This window comes from Diadema antillarum, unplaced genomic scaffold, assembly GCF_040938485.1.
Source record: "Diadema antillarum isolate AM-2024a unplaced genomic scaffold, OU_Dant_1.0 seq00002340_RagTag, whole genome shotgun sequence".
NCBI lineage: Eukaryota > Metazoa > Echinodermata > Echinoidea > Diadematoida > Diadematidae > Diadema > Diadema antillarum.
This window is the reverse complement of record NW_027272955.1, coordinates 44,712-71,243: the sequence shown is the minus strand read 5'-3', so window position 1 is coordinate 71,243 and position 26,532 is coordinate 44,712. Positions and strand designations below refer to the sequence as shown.

Here is a 26,532-nt window from a genome sequence, read left to right as displayed (position 1 = left end):
AGTAAATGATCTTGAAAATATGGAAATTTGTACAATAACCATCAGCTGTTAGCTGTTTCTCTTGAAATGAATTCTCATTTATTAATACTGCATTGATGAAGGGACTTTAAAGCTCTAGAGAAATAATCAATTGCTCAGTTCCCCTTTAAAATTAGTGAAAGACTATAATATACATGTATATCATACCACTTCATTTGCAGTCACTATAAAAGATTAACGCATGAATTATTACAAATTGACATATTTACAAACTGGAAAGTAACTAATAGTAACACAATATATTAAACAAATCTTATGGTCTCATTGTATGCCCATGCATATATCATTAGCAAAAGATTAATATGAAAGCCGACCATAATCTTTTACAAATATAATGCAAATTGCGGTGTTGTGCTCTTTTGAATTATCAAGGGCAGTGTGGTGTGTGTGTACAATGAGCTGCTTTTGGAGATGCACCTGCAGAAGGTAAACAAGATTAAATGCTTAGGGTGACTCTGAACAAGTCTCGCTTCATCTCATTTGGGAAGGAATCACGATACCTTCAGGGGCCCACTCTTCTTAGTTACCGGGGAAACTCGCCACTTGGAGGTTTACATCCCTTATGGCCTACCTTACACACTGAACTCCTTGTGATTCCTCACAGAGAATTTTGATTGGTATCTGTGATGAATCTCTGCAACTCCACCTTCAAGAGCAAAAGGTTACAAGGCCCTGAAGTATTATTCGCATGAACCTTGCACATCCGATAGCTCTGTTACACGCATGATGCATGCATCACTTTTATTTCAACAAAATCAAGCATCAGACATAAAATGTTTGTGTTTCTATCAATGGTGTTTCTATGGTGTTTCATCAGAAGAGCTTTTAGGACTGGTTGTCTCCCAATGATTCTTAAATGTGGGGTGAGGGATAACTAATGCTCCAGTTTTCATTGATTACTGTTTCATCACCATTTTAAACAGGAAATAATCAAGAAGAATATTCAGACCAAAGAAAGTGCTCCTTAGTGACCTTAGCCTACCTGAAGGGATACCTAGGAACATGTTCATATCAGTTTTTCTTGGTTACAATCATGCACAATATCCCATTCACACTGGGTTCAGTTCAAGATTGGTCTAGGCTTGGGCCAGGCTTAGCTCCAAATAGGATTGCCTTCCATCTGTCCAGTCTGGGCCAGGCTTGGTTGGGCTTGGCCTGCCTGAGCTCTGGACCCTGGGTTCATCCCTGAGCCAAGACTGGGAAACTGCCTTTTTAACCAGGAACCATGATGTTTCTCCGCTGAAGTGTAGGGAAAGAACTTTTAAGCCAGAAGATGGCAAAACAGTGGAAGTTTTAGCTTCCAATTACACAGCAATCTCCTGAGCTCTTCCAAAGTCTCATCTTTTACAATCAAGCAGAAACTGGGCCATCAGAATTTTGACCTCTATACTATACAACATTAAGAAAAAGAACTACTAAATTATATTTTACAAATGCTGTGAACAATTCCACACATTACTCATTAAGTCCGCTAGAAGTTGCAGCAGGCAACTTGAGAGGCAATAAATCAAGCGGTTGTTTACCTCAAGCTGCAGACCACTCCAGGAGAGCCCTGTGAGTCACCACTCTTGGAGGTAAACCATGGGTAAACACTGCATCCTAGATCATAGATGCACACCATCCACACAATTACAACGAAAAAACCTCAACATTAATGACTTCCTTGTTCTTAACAGGGAAGCAGCCTCTAGTCTTCACTCCTGAAGAAGGAATTGATTGCGGGAATAGCATCTTGGCTCAATTGGCAGGTGCCACATCTGGATGTACTTTTAATGGCGCAGCCTACACTTGCGATCATACATTAGCATCCATGAATAATACTTCATCAATAAAAGAATTTCATCTTGACAGCTTACTTTGCCAGCATAAATAAAGACTTGTGTGCGGTAGGCATTCTGATTCTGTCATAGACAATTGCACTACAAGGTGTATGTAAAAGCAAATTTCTGATCAATTAATACAAAGGTACAGTGTATACAGTGTATTGAATTACAATGCACAATAAGTGATAGATTGTTTTGTTTTTTTCCAGTGCACTAAAATTGTCAAAACTCCTGAGAAAATGTGAACTTGACCTTTTCCAGTGTTTTTCTCATCTTTATCATCAAGAAATTACTTAAGAGCTCCTGACATGCAAATGCAAGGTCCCAAGATTTGATTATCCTTATTTTTTTTTCTCATTACTGAATTCCTGACCACACTACAAACTGCATAAAATTTTTCTCTCATATGAGTAACTTCCATCTGTAATTTATGTAAGAAAATGAAAATAATAAGGGGCTTTCTTTATTTCTATTGTAAAGGTTGCCACATGCTCATCTGGTTTTCTTTTTTTTTTCCTGTTTTCTTTTCCTTTTTTTTTTTGGGGGGGGGAGAGGGGGGCAATGATGATGGTAAAGGCAATTAATTCCAGTTGTAGCCTTACGCCAAGCAATTAGACTGACCGCTCTATCAACAGGGTCATCTTATCACGATTGTTACACACTTTGTACCCCAATTAAGAACTCTTAATGGTGACTCATCCCCTCTCTGTTGACATTGTTGGCTACCAATAAAGTTGTATTTGGCAGCAGATAATGAGTTTGGTGCGTAGCCAAGTGTTATTACGCATGTAAACACACCCAGATCCCATTCAACCTCTCACATATTACGTAACATATGAATGACTTGGTAAAGGAGTTTTACGCTCATCCTCATTATCCACAAGAATTCATTAAACACAGACAAAAAAAGACAAGTTCATTGTAAACATCATTGAGCCCAAGCTAAAGTAACTACAATGCCTTAATTCTCTGTGTAATGGAGCTGATGTTTGTTCTGTTGTATTGCATCTTTTACAAAATTTTGATAATTCTGCAAATATTTTCATTATTCATTTAATCTCACATTTCAAAAAAAAATAATCTAAAAGTATAATTTCTTTTTCCATATGAAAATGAAAGTTTCCCTCCTAATCTTATTTTTTTTTTAATGCTTGTCTTTAAGACATCTAGCATAAATTTGGAAGAAGAAAACTCATCAAGGACATCTTTTGAGATGATTTTGTGAAACAAAGAAGCCCTGTTTGGCAAAGCATTAATTTGTTTTACCATACACTAATCAGCACCAGACAAATATTAAAAAAACAAACCTGCAGAATATATTGTACAATCATTGTTAGAAGGCAGCAGTAAATGGTAATCAATGTTATGATATACCAAGGGTACACATGCATCCTAGCAATGTCTATAACTATGGATACTGGAGACTGGGTGAGTAGATCTGTATTCCACATGAGAGCACATCTGCCCTTTTAAGGCTAACTAATGATTAACAGGTGTTTCTGTCTCACCCCCCCCCCCCCCCTCCCTTTGCTGAGTCATCCTCGGAATCCCCTACTGATAAACCCTGGGCTAGTGGAGGAAGGGTTAAGTTGAAATGACCATGCTGACCTGACCTGACCTTTCAACAGAAATGGGGTCACTGGGGGATGACAGAAGCTCATGGACATTAAACAGAGTCCAAACAGAGTTGCTCAAGAACTTGGAAGTCTATCCCAAACCACAGGTCACCAGAAAAGGACCAGGCTCACAGAAATATGCAAAGTTTTCCATACAACACTTACTCATAAATCAAGCAAATCTAAGAACGCTGCAATACTTCCTGGAATTCTCTGAAAAGTGAAATGAGTGGAAAGAAATTGAATTTGGTGGTCTTGCTGGACAGGTAGTTTACATACAGGTGATAACTACTGTATACGCCATATACATGTATTTAGCAAGTCTAAATTTTCGCGAATCGGAACTTCGTGACGATTTCGCGAGTGGCTAAATTTGCGAACGTGGAGTCCTGTATACCAAATGGAGAAATTATGTATGGCCCATTCTCAGTAAAAGCGTTCAAATACGGAATTTTGGTGTCGCCGACATTCCATGACAGTTTGCGGTTCCCCGAAACCTATTAGACACTATTGAGATGTTTATAATATATCACGAGGACTTTATTTGTTAAAAATAAACACGATCAAATGCGGTTGTCTGCCTTTTTGTATAAAATTTTGCTGTTAAACTTCGTTAAGACCCCCAAAACGCAGTGTCGCCGGCTATTTCAGAATTATGTTTTATTGCTCCTCTCCGTCCACAAACACACTTTCCAAATATCATTTTCATGGACGATGAGCATATCGTATGTGCTAATCACAATACTCAAAAAGTTCCAAAATTTTTATTGACTTCTTTTTTTTATAACCTTTTGAAACCTGTCGCCAAGTTCACCGCCAGATACGTTACCAGTTTCTTTAGTGTTACAGCATTGCGAAAATAACAAGACTATGCAATGACCCTGTGTATATGAAACCCTGAGGATATACTTCATACATTGCAAGTACTTAGATTTTTTGTGCAACAGCTCTTTATTGAGAATACGGTACAATGTTTGAAATATCGGTTTTCTACACTTTTATTTGGACAGATACGTTACATACTTTTCACGCCACCCACTGCGACAGATATTGCAATGTCAGACAAATTGTATATTATACATTACTCCTCGGAATGACGCATCGAATGAACATTAAAGTTTAGTACAAGTGAGAAATATTTGGTAGATATCGCTCTCATAATAATATGATCGACCATATACGTTACCACAGATACGTTACCCCAGATACGTGACCGAATTTTGCTCATTGGTCTTGCGCTTTCTGGGGATCAAATCTGGTCAAAATTCATCCCTACACATTACATGCTTCGTTTTGTTGGACCTCAAGATTATATTCTTACACCAAAAGGACAGAGAGGTGAAAAAGAGCAACACTTCCACATTATTTTTCTTTCTGCGTCAGTGTCTCACAACTTAATGCCAAGTTTTCCGACAGATACGTTACCACATAATCAAAATGCTGAAAAGAAATTGTAAATGTTTTTACAAACAAATCGTTGTGTGCTCATAAACTCCAAAGTTCTATTCTATAAAACCCAGCCACTTTCATATTCTATGCAACAACTTTGAACGTTTATTTTACAAGACGAAGCTAAGATTCAGCATATCAGTTTTTTGCTTTTCAGATTTAGCAGATACGTTACGTATAATTCAGGGCACCTACGGTGACAAATAATGTTATGTAAAACAAAGTGTTCATAAAACAATTCTGCATAGAATGACGCTTCCATAAAAAATTAAAGTTATGTTCAAATGAAGACTATTCAGTAGAAATTGCTCTGTAACTTCACCGACAGATTCATTTACGGTACGCCAGATACGTTACCAAACTTTGAAAGAGTAAAAAGTAGTTTATGAAACGCTTCCGAGAAAAGTTTCAGTGTTCTGTTGCATATTTATTCTAGTGTTTTTCAAGATATGAAGAACTACTCAAGATTCATTGATAAGTTGAATAATTATTTATTCATTTTCATTAAAAGGGATGAGCCAAATACGTTACCATAGGTCAAACAACTGTTTAGCATATCGAGTTCATAGAGACTGTACCTACGTCCTTCTAAGTGCCTGCAAAAATAAATTTTTTAAACCTTGTTTGCATTATCCATCAAAACTTAATGAATATTTATAGTCAGATTGATAAATACATTCAGACGTAAGATGAGAATATTCTGTGAATGAAGAACTCAGCTTTCACATTTAGGGCTCTTTTCCACTACATTTCATAGTTTAAATATTACGTACAATGTTTAAAATGGTTAATTTGGGCTTACATCATTCATTTTTACATCAATTCATGAGGTAAATAATTAAACAGGTGATATTTATTAATTCATACACAACTAAAATTATTACTTATATTTTACCAGATACGTTACCAAAGGTGATTCGATGTTTTTCAATAGTTATTTCCCAAGGAAAGCAATTCATATTTGTTTCCTGTGGAAATTCCAGATCGGATCGTTCCCTTTGCATGATTTGTGGGATTTGAAACTTTATTTGTAAGCGAAATTTGCTAAAAATACAAAGTGAATCTTAAGGTTATATTTCATTTCAGCAAAAAGCATATTTCAACCTACCACACAGATATAATTTCTACCAATTAGCAAGGGATGACAACATCTTTACCTCTTGAAAAACCCCAATATCTTTAGGGGGGACAGATGTCTTTTCCTGAACAGAAATTGGATCAAAACAATAAATTTAATTCAGAGTTAGGAGTCTATTACAACATGTAAATTTGCGGTAACGTATCTGATTGGTGATCAAAAATCATATATGATGATCTATTTCAATTCATTTTTACTCAATGAATGGCCATCATTTAGAATGTTCCACTTTTTGTTTCGTATTTGACTGGTTTTGAAGTTTCCGAAAACACATCTTTGAATGTATTACTTTGTGGTTGATTTTTCGGTTTTACTCACATGGAATTGAACACTTAATCTGAGAATGGCCCGTATACGTGTACTTCACACTCATAGCTTGATCAGAATCAATATTTTCACGTGTCTTTAATTTTGCGAAAAGTACCAGACCCGTGAAATTTGCGAAAATAAAAACCTTGCGAAATATTCAGCTTATAAAATACAGTATTTAAGAAGTGGCTAAACTTTGATAACATGCACAAGAGAGATCAAGTGCTATGCACATTATCCACACAATTCTTGGGGAAGCAGTGGTCTAAAAGAGTAAGTGAGTTTAAAAGTTTCTGCTTTGTCACTGATAATGTCTGCAGGTTTTGCTGCACGCTGAAGAGGACACTCACCAATTACAGAAAGAACTATGTATCAAATAGCACACTTGGGGACAAAAACAAAACAAAAACAAAAGAAAATCCTTAAAACCCAAGATCTTGCTGCCGACAGACAACACACTAAATCAGTTTTCAATGTGGGGAAAACAAGAGTCGCACCATGAATTACACCAATTGGCACTGCTCCAGGCGGAACAATGTTCTAACCTATGAATTCATTTGCATAGATGCAGTCCTCACCATGTTGTAGTCGATGCCATTGGAGAGGGTGTGCCTCCTTGGCTCATCCTTCTTTCTCCTCCCCCCTCTGCTGGCGCCCTCGCTCGCCCGTCTTGGTGGCCGCTCATAGTTGGAGTCGATGGGCTGCTTCAGTCTGTCACCTGTTGGAATAGGAAGAAAGACATAATATGTTCATGAACGATGAAGAATCCATGAATCTCGAGAAATTACTTCATTTTTATACATATACCATACATTTCAAAACCATAAATCAGGATTGCATCCGTTAGTTGTTGCTATGTCAGGCAATGCAGACACATGGTTTTTTAGTTACTCTGTCCACAAAATTCATTACGGACATACGGACGGAAGGACGGACAACCCGAAAACATAATGCCTCCGAAGTGGTGCCGGAGGCATAAAAATGGTCTATCGCTGTGCAGATCCTATTCCCTGACAAGGCTTTAGAGGTTTCCCTTGAAAAGTAAAGTGTGAATACAAAATTTCCAAATGAGAGGGGCTTACTTCAAAGACAAATATTTCAACACCAGTGTGGGGTGTATGAATCATTCAGAGCAAAGAAATTGACAACTGATTGTCCAACTGACTGGTAAAAGTGGGGGATATGAATCTGCAACCACTTGTTACAATCAGAGATGATGATGTGGTCTAGATCAGTTGTGAAGACACACTGGATGGATTCATTCATGAAGGTGCACACACACACACACAAACACACCCTCACAAATATGTGCCAAACTGGTTTAAAAGCACTGACAATCTTTAAAAGAAATCAATCACTGAATGATATGACCCTGAACTGAGTAACTGGCAGTTTCTATCTCTAATTGTTCAACACAGGACAAAGCTCTTTTTGAGTCACCATACGGAATGCTAAATTCTGAAAATGAAAAATGATCATTTCTGAAAGATAATTTCTATTCTACACAGTTGTACGAGAGTTAAACTATATAGAGAAATCCTACTAAGAATTCGGAGAAGAAGCATCCACAGTTAGGATCTACAAACTGTGCTTATATTAAGTTCAGGCTGGATGAATGATTTGTGAAATAGTTGCAACTTACGGGTCAAGTACTATTATCTGACCAAACTCACATTCTACTCTTTTTTTTTTACGTGGCTCCTTGATGGAGTGGGTATTCACATGCGTTCTGGAGTGGAGTATTCACAGGCGATGTAACGGTCACACTCACACATCTATCACAATGCAGAGAGCTTGGGAGAGGGGCATCTCTTTACAATAAAATCTGGGATAATTGAGGCCAGTTCCACACCAGAAGGTGGTAATGGCACCGCTGCAGAAGTGAATGCTAATATTTGGACATTACACAGTCCTGTCCAGGCCAAACATGACCCCAGGAAACGCAGGGTATTTGATGGAAGTTCAAGAAAGTCTGCTTTTTCCATACACATAAAGCCAGTTATTTCTATTACTATTCATTCCTTTATTGTCACTAGTGGTGGTGTTCTCAGCGATTGGTGGGGGGGGGGGGGGGGGGGGGAGGGTTTGAGGTAGGAGTCTTCATTAAGGCCAACTATAGGTTTGAGAAAGCTGAAGAGTTCCACTGGCCATGTAACAATCAGAATACAGTTTCAAGACTGAATGAGGTCAGTGGATACACTCCTTAAATTGATTGAATCATGGCCCCCAAAATCATTGAAGATCCAAAGAAACTAGAAATGATTCTTCCCCCCCCCCCAAAAAAAAAAAAATGTATATAAATGAATAAGTAAAATCACCTTGGGATGAGTGAAATCTGAATTATAAGATCACAACTAAATATGTCACTTTGTATTCATCCTCGCTATTTCGTGTTAAAAAATAAAGGTACTGTTTACCATTGGGAGCAGTGATTTTAAAAATGTTTGAGTTATCACTTTATGTGTAGGTCAGTTGTATCACAAAACATCCTACCATATAAAAAAAGAATCTGCAATAAAGCCTTAAATATAAAGAGATATCACTATTTTTCTCAATAAGCCATAACTGCAGACGGTTTATTCTAGAAACAACTTTAATATAGCTATTATTTACATTAAGAATGCTAAACATTGATTACACTGATAAATATTTTTACATCAAATTGGCTGTTTCTATCCCTAACTCACATTTTAGAATTTTGAAGCACTAAAGTTGTGTTTCTGTTTCATCCACAAATGGTAAATAATACCTCTAATTTCACACAAGTTCTGCACAACCCTATGCTCGTTTGCAGTCTGGTCTCATTCCCAGACAAACTCTAAAATTGTAGACAAGAAAAGATGAGATTTTAGTTGCGAAAGATGCTTCTTCCAAGATCTAAATGGCTTTTTGCTTTTTGCAGGCCGCATGGACATACAGCAGCAGAATTGCCTCTAAATTTCATGTTGGTGAATAAAAAAGGTCTCAAAGTGTCTTGAAAACAGGCTAGTTACAAAACCATGTGAATGGGTAAGGATTACACACACTCAACATTACTTTGTCTGTCTAACAAGTATCTGGGTGGTCTTTTTCATGAGCTGAATGTTATATAATAGAAGCATTGACATGGCATCCACTTTCCTTTGTCTGTGACCTGACCTGAACATGGCAACTCTTATCCTACTGTCTAGTCAGTTTAGTCTGGCTTCAAGGCTGAAGGCTTTTTTTTTTTTTTTGTTCTCTCTCTCTCTCTTTTTATAGCATCGTTGTACACTTGGATGAATTCCACCTGATTAGACATTCACTTCCATGTGGAAAAATCTATTATGTACCCTGCCTCGTGAATTAATTGCCATCAAGCACTAGCACGGGATACTCGTATGAATGGAAATGTGGTGCATAAACCCCCACCCCCCATCACCACCACCCAGCCCTAGTACTCAAGTTATTCTGATGATAATCTTTTAATCTTTTATGGAAAGTCAAATTTTGGTCCTTTCTTGTTGAAAGAAAAATAGATGAGAATCTGCCTGGAAATGACAGCTTTGTACATGGATAACACAAAAGACTCAGGCCTCAAAAATGGTTTGTTCCCATAGGATGCCATAGTTGCTCATTTACTGACTTTTAACCTGTCATTTCTTTCTTTTTCGTCATCAAAATTCACTTCGAATCTACTGATTTCAAATTTGCCAAAATTTCTTGTGACACAATTACCCCTTGTTCTTTGCTAGATACTTGTCTCCTACCATTTGACCCATATCTTTCAATCATCAAATATCAGAACCCATGAGACTTTGTAATTGTTGTTTCCTCAGGAAAGGACGAAAGTAAGCTTTGCGTTCGAAGAAGTTTGGTAGAAGAAAGTTTGTCGGAATGAAAAAAAAATCTTTCCTTTTCAAATGTTAAAAAAAAAAATGTAGCCATTAATAATATATGCATTCCTCCTTTCTGTCACACTCTTCTATCTGTGTGTTCCCAGGGTATAGAGACACATTTGTACACCAGATCCAGTGCAAGTGAAAACGGTGCTCACTCTCTACCCTTAATCTGCATTGGTACAAGTGTTTGCTTTCAGATTGGTCTTCAATTGTGAAGACTGGGGGGGGGGGGGGGGGAAGGTTAGCACAGGAGAAAAGGATAATGAAATGCTGTCTGGGTTTGCAGTGCCTGCAATATTTAACAAAACCCACCATCTGATTTCCATGAGAATGGGGCGACGCTTTGGCGGCCATTCAGGGGAAGGAGCACTGCCCGCCTTCGTCAACAAAGTTCTGGCAAACTGACACCTTTTCTTTCAGTCTCCAGCTCCTTACACAGGCTACGTCTGTCACTCGTCTTTGGTCAGATTTTCACTCTCACTTTTACAAAGGTGAAAAGTAATACAATGTTACACGGCAACACTGCCATTTAAAACAATTTTCATTCTTCTTAATTCATTTCATGTGTGTTTATGCATGGATGTTTTTATTCATTTTTCATGTTAAATTTCATAGATTTCCTCCTAGAATGGCTCATAAAAATGTGCTATGCAAACAATCATATCATGACTGTTCTTACTGTGATATACAGTGTACATTGTGCCCAGCACCATAGATTTATATCGAAGGTGACTAAGTATTTGGCTTTCATGGCTTTCACGGCGAGCTACTTGTAGATGGCAAATGAAAGATAGCAACAAAAACTAAAATAGCCAATGAAAAAAAATAATAAACCAAACACACATGGCTTCAGCCGCACAAGGATGAAAAAACTCTTCCATTTTGACCTTGGATCCATGCATGATATGATGTCCCTGACTATAGAACGTGTGCTGTGCCCAACTTCCGATTTGCTGGCATGAAAAACGACACCTGATATTAGTTGAGCTCCGCAAGGGTGCTCTGCAAAGCAGCTCCACAGTACAACTGAATTCAGTGCAAATCTTGGTTCATTTTAACACACGATAGGAACAAATACACAATGCACGTGTCAGCTTGCATTAGAAAACAATGATTTTTATGACAATTTTCCATGAAAGCTGCCAGTTTCTTGCATCATCTGTATGGACAAAAAAAAACCACATATCAATAAACAGTCTGCATGCTGACAGAATTGTTAAATCTGTCGCACATGCAGTCTAAAACTGCTATCTGATAAAATATTCAATACACACAGTAGTTACAACAACAAAAAAACAAAAAAACTTTTTGGGCACACTTCACAAAATCACTACATCCAATCCAAGCCATATATCATGCTTTATTCTCGAATGTCTGGATGCCCATTGTTCTCCCATAATACGGCGCAATGCATCGAACATGTCAGTACAAGTCACACATGAAGAGCTTCGGATACAAATGCAGGCTTTGCCCCCTTGTTTCTATGAAACAGAAATGGTAGAATGGGATGACAAGGCTAAGACCCACACATCTGACTGATCCGTAGCAGAGATATCATCATGCCTTTGCACTCAATCAAGAGAAAAACGGAACAACAGAATGTCTTCCTTTCTTTCATTTTGAAAGGATTTGACGCTGCATTTTCCCCTCATAACTACCAAGCCCCGTAAAATTCATTTGTGTTTCGGCTCGTGGAAACCTTACAGCTGCAAGTAGCTTCCATCCACCGATGAGATCTTCTATTATTTTGAGCAGGGCGTACACATATGGACTTGTGCCATGGTGCATGACGGGAGGCATTGGGCCAGATTGTTTGAAGACACACACTGTCAAATGAACTTACAACTCATTAAAGGCCTTTGAACACCTTGAAGGCAGTTTGTAAGCGCGTTAAGAGCTGGGCGCTTATTGATTATCGGAAGGCTTAGTGGGCACCATTGTTGTCCATTGGACCAAGTGGACTACTGACATCTTTCTGATGCATCAAACAAACTCCCTACACAACTACGGCTACGCAGTCTGCCATTTTAAATGGCAAGAGAAAGGCAATGAATGTCCAACAATATTTTCTATCATCTTGAAGATGGGACCGTAAAATTTATTTAACAATCAATATCAGGATGCATCGGTGAACCTCTGAACATTTTCCAAACCTCTGACTCTTGTCTGCTTGGTTAGTTAAGCATGGCAGCTTTATGCTATAGTTTGTTTACATTTTAGTTACCGTACTGTACCTGCAGTGTGAACACTGATCAAAATATTGTACTCAACGGTTCATTAAGAAATTGCAAGATTCTTTTTTTCTTTTTTAAAATCACAACTTACTCTAGCAAGGCTACAATCAAGGTACAATACCAAACACAGAGTATATAGACAGGGCTATACATACATGCATATATACACTGTACTTATAGTATACTGTATTTAATGTCAAGAGTTACTGTACACACTTAGTCTAATACAGCAAGTGTTACCCCTTGAATGCTGTTCAGACAAAAAGCAACCATTTGCTTGCAAGTGATGATTTTATATTCAGACACATATGTTTATAAACCTGATTAAAGTGTGACTGGTCATCTTTAATACCAGGTAGTGAATCCTTTCGAGCACTATTCATTGATTGATAACATCTTGTATCGCCACATAGCACTCGCTGACCACAGAGCTAAACACCTTTGGCAGCAACATGCTGACGATAATTTTCCATCAACTGATAACAGTTCAGAATTATCAAAAGAATTTTTGTACAAACACACAGAAAGCTAGGAACAAAGCTTGATTCACATTTAAATGGTATTACCAGGAGGAGGTGGAAGGGTTGAGTTTCTTCCACCTCCTTGGTATGACAATCAAGTGTCCCTTAGATCAGTTATAACTGCAAACGAAAAATCATGTCTAATGCTTTAACCATACAACATGCTCAAAGCAATCCCTAACCTTTCTTCATCATATTTTATCACGAAATATTCGGCTACAAACAACCTAAAAAAAGACATATCTTTCAACCAACTGCCACCCACAAAGCAACCCAATACATGTCACAGACAACATGTCTTATTATGTGGCTGCAATCCAATCTCCATGCCAATTTGTGCCCAATCTGAACATGAATCCAAAGGGAGGGCACGCGAGAATGGAAAACGGGATGGCTGATGCCAGCAAACCCAGAGGTCAATGAAAAGCCCCAGTTTCCTCCATTTCTCTTCTGTTGGCAGCCTTCAGCGTTGCTTTGTGCAAATGAAAGGGGAAAGGGGGGGGGGGGGGGGCTGGCATTTAGAACAGGGCCCAGGGTGGGGTCCATGAAAGTCTAGCAAAATGCGTGTGGGGACATGCAACCGACGATTCAGATTCTACTGTTTTTTATGTACTACGTATACATGTTCCTTTTTCTGCCCACTACATCAGGAACATGAAGTTCATAGCCATTACCAACCCACATTATATTAGTCTGCACCTTCAGACACTCTTTTCTTAAACCTCAGTTATACTGTAGCAACACCTCCAGTGCTAACTAAGTAGGGCCTACATGAAAGGTACAATGTACATTGTATCTTGGTTTAGAGCAACCTCTGGCTGCACTACCAAAATCCTTTAGTATCATGATAGTTCTACAGCCAGATTAGAATGACTGCATCATACAAGTGTATGAGTGGAACGTAGCTTTGTGTTCTATTTTGTATAGTTCTTCACAAGTCTACTAAACACCACACAGCATACTGTCCTAACTGGTACAGTGAATCAGTGTAATTTGCAGTACAGGCAGTGATCTACCGGTACCCACTATTAAACTCATGAAGCAATAAAGCCATATATTGCACCTGAGAAAAGAAGAAAACTTTGTCCGCTCTACTTTTGACAAAGTGTCGTCAAAAGATTTTAACATTAGTGGTATTCAAATTAATTTCGAGAGTTGACTGATATTCATGAAATTAACAACCTGCAAAGATATTACCTCTCACAAACGTTTTGTTCATTGAATCGTATATTGCTGCCATGGTGGGAAATTGCTTAATTTTCTCTTGAAAAGCAATAATACTACATGTTTTCATCCTGTCACCGTGGTTCTCAATTGTCCAAATTCATAAAGTAAGTGGAATAAGATATCACATCGTCATATATTCAATCGCTTTTATAGCAGCACTGACTCTTGCAGGTCTGCAGCCTCTATTAGCAAAAGTCAGTGAGTTCTGGACCGCATGCAAATGTGCATTGGTTTGTTTTATTCTATTGCTGTACCCCTTCCAGATTTGTTTCCGAAGCTACGCAAACAATGTGAAAACTGTATGACTATGAGATTTGATTGGTCTAAATTTGCCTGCCCCAGGGAAAGCTTGGCCAACACAGGCAACGAATAATGGGTCTGATGTCACACTTCCATGGCACATGGTTTGCTTGCAAAGGAACACCTGTAGCCCAGCCAGGCCCCAGGCTGCCACTGTAGAACTCCTCTGGTAAGAACATCTGCTTTTCACTAGGTCAAACTAAGCAGCAGCTCCTTGGTCAGACCCAATTACTACCAGTACTAATGTTATACACGCTCCACCAAAGTATGTGAAGGGTTTTGGAACATTAACTGCAGAACTTTACACTGTAGTGCACACATCTTCTTTACTTCTTCTACAGTCATCTTTGTTTTGTTTTCAAAGCTTATAAAATGCAAAGTGTATGGTTGTATCATCATGTTTTTAGAAAATGCACTCTTCCCCCCCCCCCAAAAAAAAAAAAAAATAAAAAAATCTTCATACATACAACTTGTCTTCCAGGAGACTAAAAAATCAGTTATAAAATATACCGTACAGGTACAACCAAAGTGAAGAGAGACTAACAAAAAATAAGAAGAAAAGAAAAGATGGATAAGAAGGAGGCAGACGAAATACAGAAGTGAAGCAAAGGGTAGTTTTGTTCAAACTTCTATCAGTGTTTTTACTGGACACCTTGTGCTGTACTACCCTGTTTCTACTGAGGAACAACATACAACTGTAGCAGTGGTGCGGGTAACGCGGGGAACATGAATGCACAACGTGGTGAACCATGAAGTCGCGTATTATAAGGTCACAGTCTCCCAGATCAGGTTGCTGGAATCCCTCAGTAGGAATTTGAGAGTTTTGGCACATTGCAAATTTTGTTATTACCGCTCTGTTTGGACTATAAAAGACCGTCCCATGCATTAAATCTGGCATTATGCATCGACCACCAAAACCATGTAAAAAGGCAGATGACTATGACTTTGCATTACCTCATATTACCCACTACCAGATATGTTTCTACTGAGGAACATTTTGAGGTGTTACCCGCATCATGACGCATCATCTCAAATCACCTCAAATTCTTTATTGTTCAGTCATTCATACACACACACACATACTGTGTCACTGCCATGAATGAGCTTCACTTCACCTTAGTTGATGGTGACCTTGCCTGGCAAGCAGCAGGCAGGTTATGGGTTCAAATCCCACCCAGACATGGTTCCTTTGTTTTAATTTGGTCAGTCATAGCAAACCGAATGGAGGCATCATGTCATTGCATGTGTAGAAGATAGATGGAGCTGAGGTACAGCAAAATTATGTGACATCGTGTACGTGTGAGCATGTAAATGTATGCAGTTTTAATGCTAGGAGAATTCCAAGATAGGGTGAGTGAGTTGTGTTCACAAGATCATGAGATTCATTTATACACACTTAATACTTTTCAAAGATGATTGTAAATCTGAAAGGGTAGACGTAAAAAGAGTTTTTCCTTCCATTTTTGTTTTCAAAAGGAAATATTCCTCAGCATTATTTTAAAAGACAATCTAGTTTTATAACAACTTAACTTTCTTCCAATTAGAAGCATGGAGAGAAATTCTCATATTGATCCAGGTGTATATATCTAAATGCATGGCTGCTACTGAGCTGATGAGTAGTGGTGGAATAGCCTTTAAAAATTCTGTCGTCTGGTACTGGTCAGTGGTAATCTTCAATCTACAAAGTTGGACTTAGTTCATTCTGTATCCCATAATTACAGGCTAAAGCCTACCCCAATTAGAATTATGATTTCCTTGTAGTCTTACCATTTTTAAGCGATGATTTAGCATAGATAGCTTGGTCATGGTGTCTGTCGCTGATGAGATCCGGTGGCCGTTGCTGAAAATGTCTCTCACTGTTGTACTTTTCTTGCTTCCAGCTTTTCAGGGTGGCCTCCACTCGCTTTCTGTCTGCCGCTGATGGTTCGAAGGCATTACCCTGTGGTTTACTCTTATACAGATCTTCCCCTTTCTCACTTGGCCTCCTGGGCTTGTCTTTGCTCTTTTGCATGTGAGAAGCATAGTCGGGCGGATCGCTCTTTCGTTTATCGTCTGATACAGAAGCAGACGATCGCGAGTTCCTCAGCTGCCTGTTTTTGTTCTCTGGGACTTCCTGCAGTTGAGGAGCACTTCTCGCTCGCATTGGATGCACGACATTGTTGGGTCTCACAGTGGCTGTGGTGGGCTGTTTGTCATCCCGGGAATTCCTCGATCCTCGGACTTGGACTTGCTTTCCCCTACTATTTGCTCTATTTTTCTCGAGAGTTATCTTCAGGCCGTTGCAAAATCGCTCGAAAGAGAGCCGTCCGTCCTTCGGGGCGATGCCCCGTAGTGACTCCACAACCCCCGCCGGGAGCCCGCTGACCGAGTCGCCTTGCCACCGCTTCTCGATTTCTCGCAGCTCGACGAACCCATCAGAGTCCTCGTCTAAAATTTCGAACAAAACTCGAAGGGAACTCACGAAAGCCTTTGGTAGCTCCTCCATGTTCTATTCCACGATGTTTTCTAAGTTGTCATAGCAAATTACATCTGAAGACATCAAGTAGTATAGCACGAGTCGTGTTTACCACCTCGCTTCTTCAGGTCAGGCCGTATGTGGAATGTTATGAATTGACACACTGCAACTGGCCGTCTATCCAATAACAAACCAACGATCGTCCGAACGTGCAATGGATCGCAACTAAACGGGATGTGTACTTTGGACCCCCTCGCTACAATACACGTCTGCGCACATGTACTGTATGCTCTCGCACCTCGCAGATGACGTCACCAAAACTATTACAGACTCGCTGCTAGGCGTCATGTGCGTCAATAGTTTTTCGGTCGTACAGCCGTATTATGGTTTCACAGGACTCGGAGACTTGGAGCTTGTACAAATTGTAATTCATAAGAGAAACCTAGGATTTTTGTCTTGTGTCATCCATGAGTATAGAAAACACGTGTCTGAAGCATTTTACAAAGTTTGTTTACAGAAAAGCAGGATATGCGTGATTTACCGTAAGGAAAGGTGGTAACACGAAGACATGATGGTCATCCGATTCCATAATATTATAGTAACTCATCTAAAGACGGTTTCAATATGATATGTTAACACCCAATGAATTTCACTCAAGCGGGTCCGGGTCATACTCCGGTTAACCACCGCAGACTAATAACCGCTGTTAAATTCCCATATCAATGGACATTAATTCATAACCTTTCGAGAAAGCTAGCTCGGTCAGACAGGCACAGGCAGCCGACAATAAAACAAAGGAGGTTTATAACATACCTCCGGGGACAAACTAACATCCAGAGTCTAGGTAGACAAAACAAACAAGCAAAGGAAGAAAGAAAGAAACAAACAAAGCCGACGAAACAATCTTTGCGTGGAAAAAGTAACATGTAAATTACACACGATGGGCAAAAAGTTTTGAGCGTTTAGTATCCTTATACTGTGTGCAGCCAATGAGGGCGCCCTGTGAATTTGGCAATAATACTACATTGTACTTTGATTCCACGGACCGTACTGGAGCCACAGAACTATGAAATATACTGTGTACGTTTGCGTAGTACACGTGTACAAACTTTGCCTTGACATGTGCAAAGGCGTATCAAAAATAGCACTTTCCACTGAGGGGCTAAAAAGTATTATATTTTGGATTAAAAAAAAATATCCTTTAGTGAATGGTGAAGTGAAGTGAATTTATAAAGAGCTTCAGGTGATTATATGTATTTTCAGCTATTTCAGAAAGTTCACACTCCATAAACAAAGTACTATTTGCAAAATGACATCATTTTTCTATGACATTTTGCAAAAAGTATTCTCATGGTCGGACATCCGGGTATTTTGCGTGTCACGGGGTCATGGATAGCGTTGGAGTGAAAACAAACCACTCGCGTGAGCCTGGAGTGAACGCTGTACGTGTTTTCTGCCGGGGCGCCCCGCGAGCAGAGCATAGCGCTAAGGCAAGCTGGTACTGTAGCTGTGCGGGCGGCAGGATTAGGCCCTAGGCCTACTCTAAATTAGGCCCTACCCTAAGCCTACTACAGTACTAACGTTAGGCCTATAGACCTACCTGAAGTTTCTATGAGGTACTAAGTAAGCGTAGATATCGGGGTAGGGCCTACTCAAAGAGGTTCTACTGCACATCTGGCCATTTGTCGGGTCGTTGATCCAGAGTCCTGCCGCGATTTCATACGGGCACCTAGGTCCAGTCCGGCCGCCTTAAACTTGGCAAAATACCGGGACCGATCGATCGACAGCATCCAGACTTTTAGAATATTGCTGGCAAGACATGATGCATGTATCTCATGAATGATATGGCACAAATGACAAAATGAATAATGAAAAACAGTCCCCATGTCTGAGCTGCGTAGAGTTGCACATAAATTATACGCGTCGCACATGCACAGCATGCAGTATGCGCATTATGCAGGCTTAGCGCTTGCAAGCTGTTTGTTTTCACTCCAGTCGACCGGAAGTGACGTGTAGCCGACCGCAAGAATACTACTTAGTATTTGCAAAATGATGTCACAAAGCAATTCTGAAATTGTGCGCAGCTTTGCACCGTCACTCTGTGAAATGTATCAATTTCTAGCAAAATAATGGTGACGTCACAAAGCAATTTTGACATTGCGTACTACTCGTGCCGTCACTCTGTGAAATGTATCAATTTCTAAGAAAACAATTGTGACGTCATAAAACAATACTGACATTGCGCGTTGCTTCGCCGTGCGTCGCGCTTGTCAAATGTAACATTTTTAACAAACATCACAAAGCAGTTCTAACATCGTGCGCAAAGACATGCTTCTTATATGTTACGGTCAATGTAGGATCCCTTCACAACATCGCATCCACCATACGACTTCTCGCTTTGCACCCCCCCCCCCTCCATTTCCCCTTCTTTTGTTTGAATTTTTTATCCAAAATATAAAACATATATACTTTGCCTAATTTCGAGTCTCTTGCTCAAACTATATGCCTCGGTGCCTCAAAAAGAACCATTCACTTCGGGGCTGAGCCCTTCAGTGAATAGTTCGTTTGGAGTCACCTCTGCCCATACAGTTTTAACAAGAAACTCTCAAGGCAACGTATATTTGTATACTATCAGAGGACACGGAGTCCAAAGTTTTAACCAGAAACTCGAAATGAAGCAGAGTACATTTCTTCAACATATGTAGGGCCTATATATTTTGGGTAAAAAATAAAAAATAAACAGACAGGGAAAATGAGGCCTGGGGTGTTTCATAAAGCTGTTCGTAAAGTCACGAACAACTTACGAGCGACTGGTGATCAGTTGTGATGTGCTATACTTACCAGAATTTCAATAATTCAGCACTAGAACTGACCACCAGTCGCTCGTAAGTCGTTCGTAACTTTACGAACAGCTTTATGAAACGGGGCCCAGAAGTCGTTTAGAGGATGCGATGTTTTGAGGGATCTAACTGTGATAATACGAAGCAGCAGCATACAATGTCACAATTGCTTTATGATGTCACAATTGCTTTGCAACATGTCACAAAGTATCAGTACGAAGCAAGCAGCGCTCAATTACAGTTGTTTTGTGACGTCACAATTTACAAAGTGACCGTATGAAGCAGCGCGCAATGTCACAATTGCTTTATGATGTCACAATCGCTTTTCGACATTTCATAAAGTAACAGTACGACAAAGTGCGCTATGACAGTTGTTTTGTGACGTCATAATTCACAAAGCTAATATACGGAGCTGCGCATCTGTTTTCTCCCTCAATGCAGTGGGTCAGAGGCCTAGGGTAGTCCGTAGTCGTAGAAAAAGGCCCCCCCCCCCCAAAAAAAAAAAAAAAAATGTTATTGTTGATGTCACAATTGCTTTGCAACATTTCACAACCCACTGGGGAAAATCTCTTTGGGTAATTACTACTAACAGTATCAACGAAGCAGAGCGAGAAGACAGTTATTGTGACGTCACAATTCACATTGTGACCGTACGAAGCAGCGTGCGTGGACGCGATTACTTTGAGATGTCACAATCACTTTTCGACATGTCACACAGTAACAGCAGTTTTGTGTCAAACGTGCCAACAATCTGAAATACATTGACGTGGGCCTATTAGTAAGTGAAAATTAGTATTAATAAACGTGGTAGAAATACGTGAAGCTCTTTCAATCAATCACTGTAATTATAGAGGGTGATTTTCATCTAAATAATGATAATCAGCGTTACATCGGAGGAGTACGTTTGGGGCTTCTGGTCTAGACAGATAAACAGACAGAAATCATCCTCACGAGACCATGTACTTGTCCGTTCGTTCGTCTGTTTGCCTGTCTGTCTGTTAGTTTGTCTAACTGAAAGCTTTGAATGGATGTGGACGAAATTTGTTGAAATGTGGACGAGAAGATCAGAAATATGATCAAAATAAAATAACACCAGACCTCAACATGATAGGTTTATGTTGGTGATCTCGAGAGTGGCGAAAACAGTCATGGTTTCGTCGTTAGTGAGTTTTCAGAGAATGACTAGGATGTGTAGTCGACATCAAAAATACAGAGCAAAATTAGCTCTTAAAAATTCTATACCCACTGATATCGTCATAAAATGAATGCGGATACAATGTCATGTACTAACAAATACCAGATAATTTTGGTCTGAATGATAGATTCACAGTGTTAGTGAAGAAAAAATGTTCTAGTCTATATATATATATATATATATAACTATATATAACTATATGATATATATATAAACCGTATATATATATATATATATATATATATATATATATATATATGATGTCCCTGGATAAGAGAGTTCCAGACAAGGTTATAATCAAGTGTTCTGCTGCTCAGAAAAGTAAAGTCCATAAAAACATAGCTAAAGACGAACAAACGAACAAGCCAACAGACAAGTGCAGAGTTCTTACTGTACATGGATTGTGTGTCAAGAAGAAGTAAGAAAGAGAAAGAAATCATTGTTGGAAGCCCATGTGAAGAACTATACTCTACCAGAGGGAAACAGAAAACAGAGCTAGTTTTACTGCACTGCACTGTTCTGGTGCGACATGACATAATTTGGTGAAATGAGCTGCCTTATGTAATGGAGTTGGTCAGTGCTCCGAACTGGTTTCCTCCGATCCTCAGTTTGCGAAGTTGGGTTTTGCATCTTTCCAGTTGCCCTTGTTGGATCTTCCCGGCCTGATTTAAAGGACAAGTCCACCCTTATATACATATGGATTGAGTGAATGCAGCAATATTTGTAGAGGACATCAGTGAAAGTTTGGGGAAAATCGGACAATCTGTTCAAATGTTATGATTTTTTTAAGTATCTGCAAAGTCACTGCTGGATGAAAAGACTACTAGAGTGTATGATGTCAACAATATAAGGAAAATATAAAGAGAATTTCACAAAATGTTACTTTTTGAAAAAGGTGCACATTTCCTTGACTTGTCACTGACATATGTTAAGGGTAATATTATTCCCCTTGTCTTCTGAAAGAGGGAAGTCAAGCGTTCTTTTATTATGCGAGAAAAGTGAAAATATCTTAAATTTTCCTTATATTTTCTTTATATCGTTGTACTCATGTGACATCACAAGTTGTTGTAGTCTTCTTATCCAGCAGTGACTAAGCAAAAACTTCAAAAATGCATAACTTATAAACGGATTGTCCAATTTTCCTCAAACCATTGCTGATGTGTTCTATTAATATTGCTGCATTCATTGAATCCACATGTCTCTGAAGGTGAACTTGTCCTTTAAAGGAATGGAACTCGTTCTGGCAGAGCCTCCACGGTTCTGGTAATGGAGTATATACGCCTACTACCCTGGCTAGTCTGTAATTTGCAAAATAGTGGATTACTTACACGCAGTGCCTGTAGGGTAGAAATATTGACATCACCGGTAGTTGATTTCAGGTGAAAGCGCAAAAGATAAATGAGAACATACAATATTTAGCACATATAAAATCGTTGCATAATAGTTAGGTTGATTTTTTTTTCCTACCAAATTTACCAAGATGATTCGACGAGCGCCATCTGGTGTTTTGACTCGAAATACGGTGCCTTTGCAGTTTGTGATCCGAGTTTCCCCACTAAAATGCCAAACTTTACCAAGTATTGCTAAATGCATATACATTTAAGTAAGAGTTTGATGAAAATCGTACGCCTTTTTGAATATTCAAGCATTTCGGGAACAATTCCACGAACTTCACTTTCTACAACAACCAGTGACTACCTGGACGGTGACATCCCGTATACTAAACATACAAATTGTAGTTAAAGGACTGTACAGTACTGGTTGAGGTGAGGATTCAGATTTATAACATTCCTAAGTGAGACAATGAGAAACCTCTTGTGAAATATGACAGAGCATGTAATTTTAAAAAGGAATCAACGTTTATTTGATGAAAATTGGTTTTCAAATGGCTGAGATATCCTAAGAAGTGATCATAATAAAAGGCGGCAGGCCACGCCTTTTATTAGGATCTCTTCGTTTCACGTTGTTTTTGGATATCTCAGCCATTTCAAAACCGATTTTCATCAAATAAACTTTTGATACCCCTTAGTATTGCATGCTCTTTGACATCTCATAGAGTGGTTTCTGAATATCTCGCAAAACGCCGTAGATGGCGTCAACTGACTTCTGACCACAGAACTCTACACAGTGTGTAGAGTTCTGTGCTTCTGACCAGAGAGATTTTTGCTTCTGACACGACTTTTCCAGCTGTGCATAGGCCTGCTAAACCAGGTAACCACTGTTAGGGCACCCATCCCGCTTCATCATGAATATTCATCACGTTTACTCCGTATGACATCTTCTAAAGGCGCGCGCTTTTACCAATCGCACACACAGTTTGTACCCCCTTCCGTGGCCTGGCGGTCGAGGTCGCGGTCGAGGTCGCGGTACCAGCAGCGCAGCTGGTAGAGGGTACTGAGAAGGGAGTTTCCCGCGATTGGGGTTATTTCCCACCCCTCTGATACAGGTACTGTAAGCACAGGCATGGTTTCGGCCTTCAATACGTATGTGCCTGTGAAGACCAGCAGGATATAACAGGTAGATGGATTAGTAATGTCAGGGGCTGAGGCACAAGATTGGTGCTCAGACCGCTGGAGAGGTGCCATTTTTATGTGCATATAGCCCCTGAAATCCCTCGTCATCCTGTAATATAACAATTAAAAAATATGCAGGATTGGTGCCCAGAGTACGCCGGATATAGGTGACATTGTAGAATATTAAACATGCAGGTTTGGTATTCGTGTGCCATTATAGAATCGATGTATTCGTCACTTGTATTTAGGGGGCCACTACAGTTCTTTTACCAAAATTTTGACGGTGATGGTCCAACTTGGCCACCAGACAAAAAAAAAAGTTAGTCTCGAGCCCCGATGTGATAATATACATTGTACTTTTGATTTGTGTGTGTGAGTGAAGTTGGGTTGAGAAGAGGTATTTCCAGTCTTCAAGGACAAGTTCACCTTCATGAACATAAGGATTGAGAGAATGTAGCAATATTAGTAGAACACATCATTGAAAGTTTGAGGAAAATCAGACAATCCGTTCAAAAGTTATGAATTTTTGAAGTTTTTGTGCAGTACCCGCTGGATGAGAAGACTACTGCAGTGTATGAATAACTTAGATGTCACATGCGTACAACAATATAAGGAAAATATAAAGAGAATTTCACAAAATTCCATCTTTTGAAAAAAGTACACATTCCCCTGACTCGTTACCGACAAATGTTATGGGTAATATTATTCCCCCTGCCTTTAGAAAGAGGCAAGTCAAGTGCACTTTTATTATGCCAAAAAAGTGAAAATATGTTGAATTTTCTTTTACATTTTCTTTATACTGTTGTACGCATATGACTCACAAGCTGTAGTAGTCTCCTCATCCAGCGGTTCCAACACAAAAATTTAAAAAATTCATAACTTTTGCATCGATTGTGCAATTTTCCTCAAACTTTCACTGATGTGTTCTACTAATATTGTTGCATTTTCTCAATCCTTATGTTTATGAAGGTGAACTTGTCCTTTCATGTTGGATAAAAGGAATTAACATGTTCTTGAATTGTCTCTACTACGTGTACTGAGCTGCTATCAATCGCCTTTTGATCTGACAGTTTTAAGGCAATATATCGTGAACCGTTGATGTAAACGAATAAATAACAAAGCCGGTGACTTAATTGGCATCTTTTCATATCAGGATCCTACAAAATATATGTGGGCACTTGTATATCTGCAATATGTCTTCATTTTTTTTTTGTTTATGTGTGTGTGTGGTGTTGTTGTTTTTTTTTTTTGTCCATGTGTGACATCACTGATAGATTGTATGTGTCAGTTCTCCTGCAACAAATACTGAAGAAAACAAAGACGTGAAAATACATTATAGCAGACGCAACAAAAACTAACGCATTTCTGATAAACTTGGAATCCATTTTGCACGCATCATTCGCTGCAATGTCAGGAGAGCCTTAGCCAAATCAATACATGCGACTCGGATAACACTTTAGACAAATTATAATGGATAAATTCTCTCTCACTTCACTCTCTCGCTTATACGCTACTTGGTACAATGTTGAATTGGATGACATCAGAGCAAGATCCAAGCCAGGAATACGTGTCACCAAGGCGCCATACCTTCTTGTCTTCGAAGATCCTTGTGTGAGACGAAACGGCGAACAAAACAGAGCCAAAAAATCTTTGCATGAAACCCAGATAAACTATAATAGGAACGTAAACGTAGTACGTCATGTGCGTCACCAGGGGGCGGGGGTGGGGGGGGGGGGGGAAGGGTGCATTGGTGCGACCCTCTTCAGACCCTTGGAAAAAAAAAGTTTTACTCGCATGCGCGCGGGTAAATGGGCTTTTTGCTTGTCAGCTGATGAAACCCGGATGTAGAACCAGAAAATATAAACGCACCCCCGCCTTGAAAAACATGCTGGTGACGCCCCTGTACGCAGCGGTTTAATTGTTTGTTTATTTTTGTTTGTTTGTTTGTTGCCAGTCTATATACAGGCAGCGTCTTCGTCAGCCAAGTCCAAGATTCAATTTTTTGTTGATTGTTGATATTTCCGGTGCTTTCCACTATATACTGTTCTCTGCCTTTCATATTCTCGTTTTACAATCTCCGCTCCGCCCTCCACTAATCCCTATGCAATCTCTGCTCTCATATCTCCTAAACTCCTCAACGCACACTCTCGTCATCATTCTATTATACCAGGGAGGTGGGTCTCTTCCCACCTCCCTGATTATACACTCTCTCTTATGTATTGCTCTTCACGGCAGAGCCAACAGAGGCAATTTCGTACTTTATCTTTTTTATTTCCTCTTAGTTTAGAGTAATATTATTGTCCCTTCGCAATATCATTTCGCTCTTGTATACCGTTAAGACCTCCCCCGGCAACATCGGTGCTCCAGATTTTATCATCACATTCAGATGAGATCCCTCCCCATCCCCCCCCCCCCCTCTCTCTCTCTGTCTCTCTCTCTTAAAAAAAAAAGATAAACAAACAAAATCTTCCTCACTTTGACAATGAGGCCACGACCGCTCATTCGCTACCTGCGTTGTCCCATGATGCCACTGGTGGCCTGGTAACTCCGACCCCCCCCCCCTCCTCCCGATGTAATTGTTCCTTTAATTGGGGCTACAACTCAAATATGAAGTATACGCTGTCGAGTGAAATAAAGCAAAGAAAAAACACCAACAACATTAATAAAAGATAAGGGCACTACATGGACATTATCTTGTAATTCAAAACACGACCTGATAATTCCTAAAAGACGCATGCATTGAATGCAAGGGTGATTTCCCCCTCCCCCCCCCCCATTTATAGTATAGTATTTCATGAATTCAGTGAATGCATGTTATGAAGGAAAACACATTAGTTCAGTTTGAGAAAAGACGGAAGTTATGCATTTTAAAGTTTTACTTTAGTCCATGTGCCGTCATTACTGGATAAAAGGCTGCTTTCTGTATAACAATTATTTATGGATGCTGTCTAGTAGGGCCTATAGAATATATTTCTTTTAAATGTACTTTAAAAATTAAACGAAAACGTAAACG

General features: G+C 39.4%; 1 protein-coding gene across 1 annotated transcript in view; it reads right to left on the bottom strand.

The window, feature by feature from the left end:
- The window catches only part of LOC139714610 (suppressor APC domain-containing protein 2-like), a 49,946-nt gene extending 32,841 nt beyond the window's left edge, over positions 1–17,105 (bottom strand). The window contains exons 1-2 of the mRNA XM_071626290.1: positions 16,284–17,105; positions 6,953–7,092 (exon numbers count right to left, since the gene is read on the bottom strand). Of these exons, the coding sequence (XP_071482391.1) occupies positions 6,953–7,092; positions 16,284–17,001 (858 nt within the window). The 5' untranslated portion in view covers positions 17,002–17,105. The remainder of the gene's footprint in view (positions 1–6,952; positions 7,093–16,283) is intronic.
- Between the last annotated feature and the right edge of the window lie 9,427 nt (positions 17,106–26,532).